Source organism: Anolis sagrei, chromosome 9 (genome assembly GCF_037176765.1).
Source record: "Anolis sagrei isolate rAnoSag1 chromosome 9, rAnoSag1.mat, whole genome shotgun sequence".
Classification (NCBI taxonomy): Eukaryota; Metazoa; Chordata; class Lepidosauria; order Squamata; family Dactyloidae; genus Anolis; species Anolis sagrei.
The window spans coordinates 5,958,721-5,975,569 of record NC_090029.1 but is presented as its reverse complement, the minus strand read 5'-3'; the positions used below and the strand labels follow the sequence as shown (position 1 = coordinate 5,975,569).

The following is a 16,849-nucleotide window of genomic DNA, read 5'->3' as shown; positions in this document are numbered from 1 at the left end:
CCGCAGGGGACTCAGGGCGGATTACAGTAAACACATATATGGCAAACATTCAATGCCAGTTGACAAACAACATTTAACAGACAAAGGCTATTTAACTTCTTTTTTTTTTCTGGCCGCCAGGGGAGCTGCTGCTTTTCATCGTCCATTAACGACACCGATGAAGTTCTTCCGCATTCCACATTCCCCGGAGTCTTCTTTCTTTATGGCCTCATAAATTAGTTGCTGGGATTTATAGTTCACCTACCAGCACAGAGCATTCTGAACTCCACCAACGATGGAATTGAACCAAACTTGGCACACAGAAGTCCCATGATCAACAGAAAATACTGAAAGGGTTTGGTGGGTGTTGACCTTGAGTTTTGGAGTTGTAGTTCACCAACATCCAGAGAGCACTGTAGACTCAAACAATGATGGATTTGCACCAAACCTGACAGTAATACTCAATATACTCAAATGTGAACATTGGTGGAGCTTGAGGGAAATAGACATTGACATTGGGAGTTGTAGTTGCTGGGATTTATAGTTCACCTACAATCAAAGAGCATTCTGAACAATGATGGAAATGGGCCAAACTTCCCACACAGAACCCCCATGACAGGGGTTCTGCGCCCGTACCTTGGGAAGCCTGACTTGGCCACGGTAGTCCACGCTCTGGTTACATCCAGTTTAGACTACTGCAATGCTCTCTACGTGGGGTTGCTCTGAAGACTGCCCGGAAACTTCAATTAGTCCAACGAGCGGCAGCCAGATTGCTAACAGGAGCAGGGTACAGAGACCATACGACCCCTCTCTTACGCCAGCTCCACTGGCTGCCGATTAGCTTCCGAGTGCAATTCAAAGTGCTGGTTTTGACCTATAAAGCCCTAAACAACTCCGGCCCAGTCTACCTGTCCGAACGGATTCTCCCCTATGAACCATCAAGGTTATTAAGATCTTCTGAGAGGCCCTGCTCTCGGTCCCAACACCCTCGCAGTCGCGCTTGGTGGGGATGAGAGACAGGGCCTTCTCGGTGGTGGCTCCCCGGCTCTGGAACTCCCTTCCACTAGAGATCCGATCTGCCCCCTCCCTCCTGACTTTCAGGAAATTACTAAAGACCTGGCTCTGGAATGTGGCTTTTGGGGACTGAATCTTTGATGAACTGTGACTACGACTACGACTGCGATTTTATTGACGTTCTGGCCTGGGTAATTGTAATGATGATGTTTTATTGTATTTTATTGTTTTGTTTTAATCTTTAATGATGTTGCACTCAGTTGTATTTGTATATTTTGTAATTGCATATATGCTGTAAACCGACCTGAGTCCCTCGGTTGAAGTGAGAAGGCCGGTATAGAAAACTTCCAAATAAATAAATAAATAAATGACCAACAGAAAATACTGTGTTTTCTGATGGTCTTTGGTGACCCCTCCGACACCCTTCGGGACCCTCACCAGTTGGCTTCCCACTCTACTGCAGAATACAAATCACATTGGTTTCTTATGCATGCTTAAATTTATTTTATTTATTTATTTCTCGCACTTCTACCCTGCCTTTCTCAACCCCTGAGGGGGGACTCATGGACCTTTTTGAATAATGCTGTGGAGCCCTATTCTTGACCTGCTTTGAGTTCAAAGTTTTAGAAGCTTCAAGGATGTAGATTACAGTGGTTCCCAACCAGTTGGTCCCCAGATGTATGCCAAGTTTGGTTCAATTCTATTATTGGTGGGGCTCAGAATGTTCTTTGATGTCTGGTGAACTATAAATCCACTTTCCCCAAACCCTGCCAGTATTTTCTCTTCGTCATGGGGGTTGTATGTGCCAAGTTTGGTCCAAGTCTGTAATTTGTGGGGGTCTCATTGGGCTGTGGAAGTCAGAGCTGAATCGGTTGAAGGTACTTCAAATCCCTTCATCCATTTTCCATACTCCCACAAACATATTGTTTTTATCATTAATCACTATGCTCTAATTATGTTCAATTTGTAACAATGAAAATACATCCTGTATATCAGATATTTATATTACAACTCATAACAGTAGCAGTTATGACGTAGCAACAAAAATATGGTTGGGGGTCACCACAACATGAGGAACTGTATTTAGGGGTCACGGCATTCGAAAGGTTGAGAACCACTTTGTCACCTTTCAGTGTTTGTATCGGATATTGGATGCAGATATATATGTGGCAATGGAGGCTTGTCCTCAACGCTTGCTGTGTTTTGCAGGGAATGACTCTCTCTGTCTTATCCTCTCGTCTTCCCCAGATCACCTTTTTCATGCTCTTGTCGGCTGTCTGTGTGATGCTCAACTTGGCCGGCTCCATCCTTTCCTGCCAGAATGCGCAGCTGGTGAACTCGCTGGAGGGGTGCCAACTGGTGAGTAGCAACCGCAGAATAATAATTGCAGTAGTAATTTTTCTTCACTTACTTAGGCGATCCATCGTTGTCTGAGTGGGATTGCCTTCCAAGATTGGTGGGTCTGTAGGTGACTGTGGAGCCCTATTCTTGACATGCATGTTCTCCCACAGTGAGGGCACTAGTTTCCAGGTGGCTTGACGTGCCTTCCTCTTGGCATATTTCTCTCTTTTGCCCTCCATTCATGCCTCTTCAAATTCTACAGCACTGCTGGACACAGCTGACCTCCAGCTGGAGCACTCAAGGGCCAGGGCTTCCCAGTTCTCAGTGTCTATGCCAGAGTTTTTAAGGTTGGCTTTGAGCCCATCTTTAAATCTCTTTTCCTGCCCACCAACATTCCATTTTCCGTTCTTGAGTTCGGAATAGAGCAACTGCTTTGGGAGATGGTGGTTGGGCATCCGGACAATGTGGCCGGTCCAGCGGAGTTGATGATGGAGGACCATCTCTTCAATGTTGGTGGTCTTTGCTTCTTCTCTCACACTGATGTTTGTCCGCTTGTCTTCCCAAGAGATTTGCAGGATTTTTCAGAGGCAGCACTGATGGAATCGTTCCAGGAGTTGCATGTGACGTCTGTAGACAGTCCACGTCTCGCAGGGTTGGGAGGACAATAGCTTTATAAACAAGCATCTTGGTATCCCTATGGATATCCTGGTCCTCAAACACTCTCTGCTTCATTCGGAAAAATGCTGCACTTGCAGAGCTCAGGCGGTGTTGTATTTAATTGTCAATGTTGACTTTTGTGGAGAGGTGGCTGCCAAGAGAGCGGAAATGGTCAACATTTTCTAATGTTACACCATTAAGCTGTATTTCTGTCATTGCAGAGGGATTGATTTGAGCCTGCTGGAAGAGCCCTTTGGTTTTCTCGATGTGCAATGACAGGCTGAGCTTCTTGTATGTTTCTGCGAAGGTGTTTAGAGTGGCTTGTCCGTCTGCTTCTGAATGCACACAGACTATGTTGTCATCAGCATATTGGAGTTGCAGTAGTAATAATGACAGAATAATAATAATAATAATAATAATAATAATAATAGTAATAGTAATGGAAGTATGTGTCACCAGATGACAACTCCCATCATTCCATAGCATTGAGCCGCAGTAGTTCAAGTGACGTCAAACTGCATCCATACTGAAGTGACATTGTACCTATTTGTTGTTGTTGTTTATTTGTTCAGTTGCTTCTGAGTCTTTGTGACTTCCTGGACCATCTCAGGCTAGAGCTTCCTGTCGGCGGTGGCCACCCCCAGCTCCTTCAGAGTCAAGCCAGGCACTTCCAAGATACCATCCATCCATCTTGCCCTTGGGCGGCCCCTCTTCCTTTTTCCTTCCATTTCCCCCAGCATCATCATCTTCTCTAAGCTTTCCTGTCTTCTCATGATGTGGCCAAAGTATTTCCTCTTTGCCTCTAATATCCTTCCCTCCAATGAGCAGTAAGGCTTTATTTCCTGAAGGATAACTGGTTGGATCTTCTTGTGGTCCAAGCACTCTCAGGATTTTCCTCCAGCATCACAGTTCAAAAGAGTCTTTCTTCCTTCGCTCAGCCTTCCTTAAGGTCCAGATCATTTTTTATGAACATGTGGTATATTGATGCCTAAATATGAACACAGATGAGAATGTCATGATGCAAAACCTAAGGGAATGTGGTCATAATCATGTAAGGGTTATTGCAAAGTGGTTGTACCAGCCAATGTCCCTTACCGATGACCTATCAGGAAAATAAAAGAATCCATCTTTCTCTCTCCTGCGTGACTCAGTGTGAGTATCTGCCTATGTTGTATGTGACTATCTGATTATTCTGATTGTTTGCAAGGACAAGGAAAGTGGATCTGTGTATCCTGCCTGTATATTTATATATATTACACCTGTGAAGATTAAAGCCTCCGGATATTTGGATGAGAACCTGAATCCGTGAGTTTATTATACAGCGTGTAGATAGGGTCAAATGCTGGCAGTTGTGTGATGCATAAATATATATAACTAGCTGTCCCCTGCCACGCATTGCTGTGGCCCAGTCTGGTGATCTGGAAAATAAAGTAATGAGAAAGTGTTGGTTTCTAATATACGTAATTCCTTTCTGCTTGTGGGTAAACAGTATTTCTTATTGTTTCTTTGTCAGTGTTGATGTGGAAAGTGTCTGGTTTGCCTACTCTGGAATATGCAACATATCATAGTCCTTCTTTAAGGGTCTCTTTCAAATCTGTGATACTATATCTGTGTATGTGTGTGAGAATCATATCTATCTATCTATATTTATGACTGGATGGCTCTTTGTCAGGAGGGCTCTGATTACATTTTCTTGTCCTGGTGAAGAGAGTTGGACTGGATGGCTTTAAGTATTTTCTGTTGGTCATGGGGGTTCTGTGTGGAAAGTTTGCCCCATTTCTGTCATTTGTGGGTTTCAGAATGCTCTTTAATTGTAGTGAACTATAAATCCCAGTAACCACAAATCCCAAACGTCAAGGTCTATTTCCTCCAAACTCCATCTGTGTTCATATTTAGGCATATGGATTTTTTGTGTCAAGTTTGGTCCAGATCCGTCATTGTTTGAGTCCACAGTGCTCTCTGGATGTAGGTGAACTACAACTCCCAAACTCAAGGTCAATGCCCACCAAACCATTCCAGTGTGTTCTGTTGGTCATGGAAGTCCTGTATGCCATGTTTGGTTCAATTCCATCATTGGTGGACTTCAGAATGCTCTTTGATTGTAGGTGAACTATAAATCCCAGCAACTACAACTTCCAAATGTCAAGGTCTATTTCCCTTAAACTCCATCTGTGTTCATATTTGGGCATATGGAATATTCGTGCCAAGTTTGGTCCAGATCCATCATTGTTTGAGTCCACAGTGCTCTCTGGATGTGGGTGAACTACAATTCCCAAACTCAAGGTCAATGTCCACCAAACCCTTCCAGTTTTTTTCTGTTGGTCATGGGAGCACTGTGTGCTAGGTTTGGCCCAATTCCATCATTGGTGGAGTTCAGAATGCTCTTTGATTGTAGGTAAACTCTAAATCCCAGCAACGACAATTCCCAAATGACAAAATCAATTTTTTTGAGTGGAGGACATACATTGGGTTGTTAGGTGTCTTGTGTCCAAATTTGGTGTCAATTCTCCCAGTGGTTTTTGAGTTCTGATGGTAGCACAAATGAACAGTACATTTTTATTTATATAGATGTATGTATGTTTGAATGGAATTGTATAGAAGAAGTGTATGAATGGGGCCTAATTGGGCTGAATATAATAATCTAAGGAATGAGGCCTGGAAAACTACAAGAAGGAGGTGAAGAATTCATGGACTGTAATTAAAAATTGCTGATGACAACTGTGTCAATTAGTAATTGTTGAACTTTTGGGGGGAAACAATATGTTTACATTATCAGAGACAGCGGCTCTTTAATTTAAGGAATTTAAGGAAATGTTTGCAAGGCTCCTTACGTTTACCGACACCAATTAAGAAGTAACAACATCTGCCAGAAGGGAACTGAGATTTTTTTTTCCATGTTAGGAGTAATTTGAGAAACTGCAAGTCACTTCTGGTGTGAGAGAATTGGCCGTCTGCAAGGATGTTGCTCAGGAGACCCTTGGATGTTTGATATTGACCATCCTTGTGGCAGGCTTCTCTCATGTTCCTGCATGGGGAGCTGGAGCTAACAGAGGGAGCTCAACCCACTCTCCCCAGATTCGAACTACTGATCTGTTGGTCAGCAGTCATACCGGCAAGAGAGTTTGATCCACTACGCCACCAGGGGCTCCAGGAATGGAGATGAAGCCAGGATGTTTCAGGCTGGAAAAAACATCTATCATTCATTTACAACTTTGGAAAAAAATATTGCTCAATAAGAGACCTTCTAAAATTTCAAAACAGCCGTGTTGTTCACCCGCCAGGCTCTGCTCCATGGGAAGGAGAGAGATGGTGTATTTGGGAGTGGCAAATCTGCATGTGTATACATGCTTTCAAGTCATCTATGGTCTTAGGACAACCTCTATAACTTCCACTTGTGTGTATAGATGAGTGTATAGATGCTTTCAAGTCACCCGTGGACTTATGACAACCTCCATATCTTCCACTTGTGTGTATAGATGTGCGTATAGATGCTTCCAAGTCACCTGTGGACTTATGACAACCTCCATATCTTCCACTTGTGTGTATAGATGTGTGTATAGATGCTTTCAAGTCATCTATGGACTTAGGACAACCTCTATGACTTCCACTTGTGTGTATAGATGTGTGTATAGATGCTTTCAAGTCATCTGTGGACTTATGACAACCTCCATATCTTCCACTTGTGTGTATAGATGTGTGTATAGATGTTTCAAGTCACCTGTGGACTTATGGCAACCTCCATGACTTCCACCTGTGCATATAGATGTGTGTATAGTTGCCTTCAAGTCACCTGTGGACAACCTCCATGCCTTCCACTTGTGTTTATAGATGTGTGTATAGATGCTTTCAAGTAGTCTGTGGACTTATGACAACCTCCACATCTTCCACTTGAGTGTATAGATGTGCGTATAGATGCTTCCAAGTCACCCGTGGACTTAGGGCAACCTCCATGACTTCCACTTGTGCATATAGATGTGTGTATAGATGCCTTCAAGTCACCTGTGGACAACCTCCATATCTGCCACTTGTGTGTATAGATGTGTGTATAGATGCTTTCAAGTCACCTGTGGACTTATGACAATCTCTATGACTTCCACTTGTGTGTATAGACATGTGTATAGATGCTTTCAAATCACCGGTGGACTTATGACAATCTCTATGACTTCCACTTGTGCATATAGATGTGTGTATAGATGCCTTCAAGTCACCTGTGGACAACCTCCATGCCTTCCACTTGTGTGTATAGATGTGTGTATAGATGCTTTCAAGTCATCTGTGGACTTATGGCAACCTCCATGACTACCATAAGGGAATCCTCAAAGATGGCTTAGCCAGGTTTCTCTCTGTTTAGATGTTCGTGGATGGGTTTTTCCTGCTTGCAAAGTTACTCCCATGAAAGACCTAGACTTGTATTTTCCATTCATTTCTGAAAAGCCGCACACAGAAAGAGTTGCGGTTTCATTAAAATGCAAAATACAGAGAGGTGATTACGCCCAAGCTTCTGTCTCCATATTATGAGATCTTCACCGGAGACACACAGTCTATTAGGAGGCTTCGAACAGATGCACACCTGACTGCCATCCATGAATGCCATGCATCCCAATGAGAGGCAGGGAATTCGCTTTCGAGGAAAACAGAATATGCCATTAAAAGGGGTAAACAGACAAATGGAATACAGGAAAATGCTGGAAGAGCATCAGCTTCTAATTACAATTATAAACGGAAGGAATACAGGAAAAAGGGTTTAACTTGATTTGGTAAGCACAGGAGGAACAACCATTTCCTCGGGCGTAATAGTCTTAATTCCTCATTGGTGACTGTAAGGAGGTATTAATTATATTTAGAGTTGGCATTCTTCAGCCTGAATCAATAAAACGGCCCTCCGAAGCTCATTTTTACCACTTTGGGTCCAGAACGGGAGCCCTTAATGCAATCAGCTTGATTTATTTTGCAATTTGCTTGCTGTTTCTTTCCCGTCTTGGGTTTGCGTTTCCAAACCCACCGTCCTCCCAATTTATGCATCTCATTAAATTTAAAGACCGACTGAGCCCTGATTAAACTGTAATCGTGTGGGTTACATCTCTTTGAGTTTCTTCGTTTGCCGGTTTCCATCCATGACTGCAGGTCTCACTTGCCATTGGAATAATAAATAGGTCACTTTCCCCTCCTAATTAGAAAACCTTACTTTGAAACTGAAACAGAAAAGAGATTTGAGCAACAAAAAGGAAAAGTCTCGGGGGCACGGTTTTGTCCTGGCTCCGGTCCTTCCTGGAGGGCCGATCCCAGATGGTGAAGCTGGGAGATGCCTGCTCGGATCCCTGGCCTTTGACCTGTGGGGTCCCGCAAGGCTCTATTTTATCTCCCATGCTTTTTAACATCTACATGAAACCGCTGGGAGAGGTCATCCGGAGTTCTGGAGTTAGGTGCCATCTCTACGCAGATGACACACAACTCTATTACTCATTTCCACCTAACTCCAAGGAAGCCCCTTGAGTGCTGGACGAGTGCTTGGCTGCTGTGGATGTCTGGATGAGGACGAACAAGCTGAAGATCAATCCCGACAAGACTTCCACCAGAGGAGGTGGAGAAAGAGGAGGAGATGGATGAAGTGGAGGAGGAGGAGGAGGAAGAGAAAAAGAGGAAGAGGAAGAAGAAAAATGAGAAGAGGAAGAAGAGGAAGAGGAAGAAGAGACAGAGGTGGAGATGCAAAAAGAGGATGAGAAGGAAGAGGAAGAAGAAAAGGAAAAGGAAGAAGAGAAAGAACAGAAGAAGAGGAAGAAGATAAGGAGATGGAAGAAGAGGAAAAGGAAGAGGAAGAAGAGGAGGAAGAGGAAGAAGAGATAGAGGAGGTGATGGAAAAAGGACGAGAAGGAAGAGGAAGAAGTAAAGGAAGAGGAAAAGAAAGAAGAGAAAGAACAGAAGAAGAGGAAGATAAGGAGATGGAAAAAGAAGAAGAGGAAAAGAAAGAGGAGGAAGAGGAAGAAGAGATAGAGGAGGTGATGGAAAAAGAGGACTAGAAGGAAGAGGAAGAAGAAAAGGAACAGGAAAAGAAGGAAGAGAAAGAACAGAAGAACAGGAAGAAGATAAGGAGATGGAAGAAGAAGAAGAGAAAAAGGTAGAGGAAGAGGAGGAAGAAGAGATAGAGGAGGTGATGGAAAAAGAGGACGAGAAGGAAGAGGAAGAAGAAAAGGAAGAGGAAAAGAAGGAAGAGAAAGAACAGAAGAAGAGGAAGAAGATAAGGAGATGGAAGTAGAACAAGAGGAAAGGGAAGAAGAAGAAGAGGAGGAGGAAAGTCGCACATAGAAATTACTAGAGGAATGTCATTTCAGGCAAAGCAATATTTCTTAATTTGCATTCCCCCATGTTTATTGGTATCATGAACCCCTAAACCCCACCAAAGTGGAAGTCCTTCTGCAGACCCTGCAAGGCTCTCTCCTTTTCCTGGCCCACGACCAACACATCTGGCTTTCCCTCTGTTTTCCGAAGGCTCCGCATCCTGGTTAGTTCTGTCTTCACACTTAAATATCTCATCTTAGCCGAAGAGTCCCACTTACGTTCAGAGACAAGCCTTCCTTATGCTCCTGGTGACAGAAATAACTTCATGTTTCAGCTTCTCCTCTTCGCTGCTGTCACCACCCGCTCCTTCCTCGCCACCCAGGCAGATGGCCAGGGACTTGAAAAGCGATATTCTTTCACCCTGTTTCCTCCTTCTAACAACCAAAATGAAATTTCACTTAAGATTTCACCCCAAAAAAGTAGAAGGATGGAAGAAAAATACAGGTTCCTCTCCAAGGTGAGATGAGTCTGGATTTGATGTAATAGGAGATATTGCTACAAATAGAAGGCTGTAGACTGATGGAGACAATAAAGTGCTATCAAAATAGTACAGTTATATATGAGGGGCATTCATGAAAGATTTCCCCTGATCCACTTCTATTATCACAGGATGCACATGTGTAATGATATACTGTATATACTCAAGTATAAGCCTAATTTTTCAGCCCCCCTTTTAGGCTGAAAAAGCTCCCCTCGGCTTATACTCGAGTCAAGGTTATTTATTATTTTACTCTGTTATTAGTATTATTATTAGTATATTAATTTTATTTTATGTATTATTTTACTCTCTTTATTATTATTACATTTACAGTATGTTATCCTATTATTATTATTATTATTACATTTATTATTTTACACTATTTATGATTATTATTACATTTATTATTTTACTTTATTATTGCATTTATTATTTTACTCTCTTATTACATTTATTATTTTACACTATTATTACATTTATTATTATTGCAATTCCATTATTTTACTTTATTATTATTATTATTACATTTATTATTTTACTCTATTATTGTTGGAAGGATATGTAAGTACATTTACATTGAAGAAGGTTAGAATAATGATTTAATCAGAGTTGGGAAATCTTATCTCAAATTACAGTTTTAGGTAAATATTCAAAAACATTTCACCTCCTGATGCCTCAATTAATGTAATTTTATTGGTATCTATTTTTATTTTGAAATTTACCAGTAATGGCTGCATTTCCCACCCTCGACTTATACTTGAGTCAATATGTTTTCCCAGTTTTTTGTTCCTCGGCTTATATTCAGGTCGGCTTATACTCGGGTATATACGGTAAGTCTCTATAGGTTACGTACCAATTTACAACCCAGAACTGAGAATGGTCATGGAATCAATCATAGAATCAAAGAGTTGGAAGAGACCTCATGGGCCATCCAGTCCAACCCCCTGCCAAGAAGCAGGAATATTGCATTCAAATCACCCCTGACAGATGGCCATCCAGCCTCTGTTTAAAAGCTTCCAAAGAAGGAGCCTCCACCACACTCTGGGGCAGAGAGTTCCACTGCTGAACGGCTCTCACAGTCAGGAAGTTCTTCCTCATGTTCAGATGGAATCTCCTCTCTTGTAGTTTGAAGCCATTGTTCCATTGCGTCCTAGTCTCCGGGGAAGCAGAAAACAAGCTTGTTCCCTCCTCCCTGTGGCTTCCTCCCACATATTTATACATGGCTATCATATCTCCTCTCAGCCTTCTCTTCTTCAGGCTAAACATGCCCAGCTCCTTAAGCCGCTCCTCAGCAGCTAATTTTAAAAACACACTCAGATTCCTAGTGTCCCCTAAGACAAGGCTTACCTGAAGCAAAAGGGAACAAAATGGCTTCTTGCTTCCTCAACTTCTGTGGGAGCACAACAGTCTTGATTGTACAGGTGCTGAAGTGGAGTGAGGTTTGAGAATGGACCCAGTGGAAGACAGAGCAATCCTCAAGTTCCTTTCCTTGAAAGGCCGCACACCAAAGAAGACGTTCAATGAGATGGAAGTAGTTTATGGTGAGGATTCCCCATCATATGATGGAGTCAAGAACTGGCCTCATCCATTCCAATGTGATCGGACTTTGGTGGAAACAGCTCCAATTCCAGGGCGACCCCACTCTGCTACTGATGAACAAGTGGAGGTTGCCATTTTGGAAAATCATTGGGTAACCATTCTCCACCTAGCCAAAAATGTCAAGATGAGTGTGGAGTCTGTGGGAAAAATCACCCAAGACCATCTTCACCTGCATAAGCTATCCACTCACTGGATCCACAGACTCACACCTTTCCAAAAGCAGGAACAAGTCGAATGCTCTCAGGCTCTCTTGACAATGATGTGCCATGGAAACCAGGAGGACTTTGTCAACAGACTGACGATCACACAGGAGGAAAGCTAGGTCCATCACGATGGTCCTGAGACTAAAATCCAGTCGATGCAATGGAAACATCCTGACTCACCGTCTCCAAAGAAGGCATATGCCCAACTCTCGGCAGGCAAGGTCATGCTCACAGTATTTTGGGACCTTATTATTTAGGCGATCCCTTGTTGGCTGAGTAAGATAGTCTTCGAGGATCCGTGTTCTGGTGGGTCCATAGGTGACTGTGCAACCCTATTCTTGATCTGCATCTTCTCCCACAGTGAGGGCATTGGTTTCCAGGTGGAAGGCGGTCTTGGTCAGGGTTGGCTTGACCCACCTTCCTCTTGGCACGTTTCTCTCTTTCGCCCTCCATTTGTGCCTCTTCAAATTCTGCAGCATTGCTGGTCACAGCTGATCTCCAGCCGGAGCGCTCAAGGGCCAGGGCTTCCCAGTTCTCAGTGTCTATGCCAGAGTTTTTAAGTATTTTGTATTTTGGGACCAGCACGGAACGGGATTGATGAATTTCCTAGCAAAGGGGACCATGATCCCTGGGGCAGACTAGGCTTCACTGCTGCAGACATTGCAGGAGGCCATCAAAACCAAGAGACAATGTGGCATGCTCACCAAAGGTGTCCACTGTCTGCAAGACAGTGCAGCAGGTTCACAACTCACCTGTTGCCCAAATGGAAGAAGCATGCTCCTGTGGCTCTGACATTCACCCATATCGTTTAGACTACTGCAACGCTCTCTATGTGGGGTTGCCTTTGAAGACGGCCCGGAAGCTCCAATTAGTCCAACGCTCGGCAGCCATGATACTAACTGGATCGGAGCGCAGGGAGCATACAACCCCTCTGCTGCACCAGCTCCACTGGCTGCCGATCTGCTACCGGGCTCAATTCAAAGTGCTGGCGTTGGCCTTTAAAGCCCTAAACGGTTCTGGCCCAACTTACCTATCCGAACGTATCTCGGCCTATCAGCACACCAGGACCCTAAGATCTTTGGGGGGGGGGGGCTGCTCTCTATCCCGCCTGCTTCACAGGTGCGGCTGGCGGGGACGAGAGACAGGGCCTTTTCTGTGGTGGCCCCGCGGCTATGGAACGCCCTCCCCATGGAGGTAAGATCAGCCCCCTCATTGATGGTATTTCGGAAAAGACTAAAAACGTGGATGTTCGAGCAGGCGTTCGGTTAACTCAGTGCAATAAGTGTAATGATTGAAGGACTGGCAATTTGGACGACGAAACTGGATCGCGATTTTAGTCAAGAGATGAATTGGATTGTTTATTGATATATGTATTGTGGATTGTGTTTTTATGCTTTTAAACTGTATACTGTTGTTTGTTATAAGTTGTTGTAAACCGCGTTGAGTCGCCGGCTAGGCTGAGAAACGGCGGTATACAAGTATAGCAAATAAATAAATAAATAAATATCCTCCTTATTCACTGGACCTCTCATACCATCAGACTTCCACCTCCTTCCAACAAGGAAGTTATTTTTGAAGGGCAAGCTTTTCTCAGGTGATGAGACTCTGATTTCCAAAGTCACAACGTGGCTTTTGGAGCAACTTGTCAACTTCTACAAGCGAGATATTGACAGTTGCATGAAAAGTTGGGAGAAGTGTGTGTCCCGAGGTGGCACCCATGGAGAGAAGGACTCAGAACTGGATCAAGTTTCATTGCTCTCCATCCACAGGAAGTGGGTCAGGGGAAATCTTTCATGAGTGCCCCTCGTAACATAGGTATACAGGTATTTGGAGAAGAAAAAGTGGTGGAAGGGAAGCAGCTCTCCCCATCCATCAATAGGTCTATCCTATGTTAAGCTAGACCTATCATAAGCCTCTCTGGTGAAGAAATATGTCCAATTTTGGCTTTGTTTATGAAACAATGAATAGTGGTTGCTGTACTATTTGCTTACCATTTCCTTCACATCCAGTCATAGTGTTACCCTACACCAGTGATGGGCAAACTTTTGAGCTTGGTGTGTCAAAATTTGCCAAAAACCTGAGCATAACTTGGGTGGGGTGTCAACTTTGAGAAAAAAATAAACGTAATTTTGCAATATTTATAGCTTAAATACGAAAAATGAATATTCCATGCTGAGTTATGGAGTGAACAATGCTCAAATGTGCAGATGTTAAATTTGTAGAGCCTTTTACAAATTTAAGGATGGAACTAGATTGGCTCTTATAAGGTGTACTCTGTATGCGGCTGCATGTGGCTGCGTTTCATCAAAAATAGCCATGTGTGTCAGTACTGACACACGTGTCATAGGTTCACCATCATGGCCCTACATGTATATTTGCACTCATAGTTTGGAAAAGTTGCATTTCTGGAGGCCAGCATGACCGACGCTGAATAGCTCCCCTAAAGTTTGGACAAATACCTGGAACGGATCCAATGTCCCACTGCTGATACTTTACCATTTCTAAATAATAATAATAATAATAATAATAATAATAATCTATATAAATAAAATGTAATATTTGTTTGTGGGATTAACAGAACTCAAAAACCACTGGATGAATTGACACCACATTTGGACACAAGACACTAACAACCCAATGTATGTCCTTGACTCAAAAAAATTGATTTTGTCATTTGCGAGTTGTAGTTGCTGGGATTTATAGTTCACCTACAATCAAAGAGAATTCTGAATCCCACCAACGATGGAATTGAACCAAACTTGGCACACAGTTCTCCCATGACCAACGGAAAATACTGGAAGGGTTTGGTGGGCAGTGTCCTTTGGTTTTGGAGTTATAGTTCAGCTACATCCAGAGATCACTGTGGATTCAAACAATGATGGATCTGGACCAAACTCTACATGAATAATCAATATGCCCAAACGTGAACACTGGTAGAGTTTGGGGAAAATAGAATCTTGACATTTGGGAGTTGTATTTGCTGGGATTTATAGTTCACCTACAATCACAGAGCATTCTGAACCCCACCAACGATAGAATTGGGCCAAACTTCCCACACAGAACCCCCATGTGAGCCACAGCAACGCGTGGCAGGGGACGGCTAATAATAATAATAATAATAATAATAATAATAATAATTTTGACACAATATGAGGATTTAAAGATCAAACTGCAAAGACTCTGGCACAAGCCAGTAAAAGTGGTCCCAGTGGTGACTGGCACACGGTGCAGTGCCTAAAGACCTTGGCCTGCACTTAAATACAATCGGTGCTGACAAAATTACCATCTGCCAGCTGCAAAAGGCCACCTTACTAAGATCTGCACGCATTATTCGCCAACACATCACACAGTCCTAGACACTTGGGAAAGGTCCGATGTGTGATCCAATACAACATCTTGTGATGTTTCAAATAATGACAATAACAATAACAACAACAATAATAATTGTATTAATCTCCTCTCCCTGCCTTTTACCTGAATATCTCAAGGTATTAATACTAAAAAGTAATAAAAAGTGTCAAATTTAAAATAGGATAAATAATTACACCCCGTTTAGACTACTGCAACGCTCTCTACGTGGGGTTGCCCTTGAAGACTGCTCGGAAGCTTCAAATGGTCCAGCGCTCGGCAGCCAGGTTGCTAACAGGAGCGGCTCTCAGGGAGCATACCACTCCTCTGTTGCACCAGCTCTACTGGCTGTCAATCTGCTACCTGGCACAATTCAAAGTGCTGGACCTAAACGGTTCCGGCCCTACTTACCTCTCCGAACGCATCTCCACCTACGAACCGACTAGGACATTAAGATCATCTGGGGAGGCCCTGCTCTTGATCCCGCCTGCATCACAGGTGCATCTGGCGGGGACGAGGGACAGGGCCTTCTCGGTGGTGGTCCCTCGGCTGTGGAATGCCCTACCTGTAGACATCAGACAGGCCCCTTCGCTGTTGGTGTTCCGGAGGAAGGTGAAGACTTGGCTTTGCGAACAAGCGTTTGGCTAAACAGTGCAACTGAATACAGGAAGACGATACAATCGAACATAGGAAAATGGTACAAAGGATTATGAGAACGGATTCTGGGGTGGGGCAAGAGCTCCTTGCCCCACCCCAGCCATTCCACAGATATATATAAACCCATTGTCCTAATTCCAACAGACCTCTACCTCTGAGGATGCTTGCCATAGATGCAGGCGAAACGTCAGGAGAAATGCCTCTGGAACATGGCTCTATAGCCCGAAAAAACCCACAAGAACCTAGTGATTCCAGCCATGAAAGCCTTCGACAATACATTGGATTCTGATTTGTTGTTGAGGCGTTATGATAATGATTGTTTTTTGATATTGACTGTTATGTATAATTTGTTTTAATTGCCTATGATACTGTCTGTGATAATTTGTATTATGTAAACCGCTTTGAGACGCCTAAGGGCTGAGAAAAGCGGTATAGAAATAAAGCAAATAAATAAATAAATAAATAATAAAACAATTTTAAAAGGCTTAGAGCGAATTAATGAATAGAAGAGAGATCAACAGGTTGAAAGAGGATTCCAATAACTGGTGACCATATCCATGGTCATTAACTGAGAGGAGGGCATTATTATTATTATTATTATTATTTGAAACGCAACAAGATTAGTCCACATAATAATAATAATAATAATAATAATAATAATAATAATGGAAATTGAGACCTATTTTGGTGACATTCTCCAGCCAACAAGAAGACAGCCGGAACAGAGTCACAGATGAGTCAACCTCATCACCTTCTGAACCATTGTCACATTTTCGAGAGAGAAAAAATACACTAAGAAATTAGCATAGATAAAGGTCGTTTTCATTAAAATGGATAAGGTGGGGATTGAGATAGCTTTTATGGGCGGCTATTTATACAAATGCTGTCTCCGTGTAAACAGATCACAAAGGGAGAAGGTGGGGAAGTGCGTATGGCGCCGGGAGATAAACCCAAAGCCGTATCACGGAGCGCCATCACCACGGTCATGGAGGCCTAAGCACATTAAAGCTGTTGAGAGCAGGTGAACGCCTTGGAAGGAATAATATCTTAATGTTGTCAGAGAATATTACGAATCTATTTCTCCAGCCTCTCTGTTGAGTGTGAATTTGGGAGCCGAGAGCAGGCATCTAGGGTGCCCATCCAGACAGTACCTTTATCCCGGGAGCTTCCACATCAATCAGGAGGCTTGATGCCCTTCCCTGTAAATGCACAAGCAATTGCTACAAAGCAAAAAATG

At 43.1% G+C, this 16,849-nt stretch overlaps 1 protein-coding gene across 3 annotated transcripts in view; it reads left to right on the top strand.

The window, feature by feature from the left end:
* The window catches only part of ENTREP2 (endosomal transmembrane epsin interactor 2), a 187,670-nt gene that overhangs the window by 106,380 nt on the left and 64,441 nt on the right, over positions 1 to 16,849 (top strand). For all 3 annotated transcript variants that reach the window (XM_060755773.2, XM_060755772.2, XM_060755775.2), the window contains exon 3: positions 2,242 to 2,352. In XM_060755773.2, coding sequence (XP_060611756.2) covers positions 2,242 to 2,352 — 111 coding nt within the window. The remainder of the gene's footprint in view (positions 1 to 2,241; positions 2,353 to 16,849) is intronic.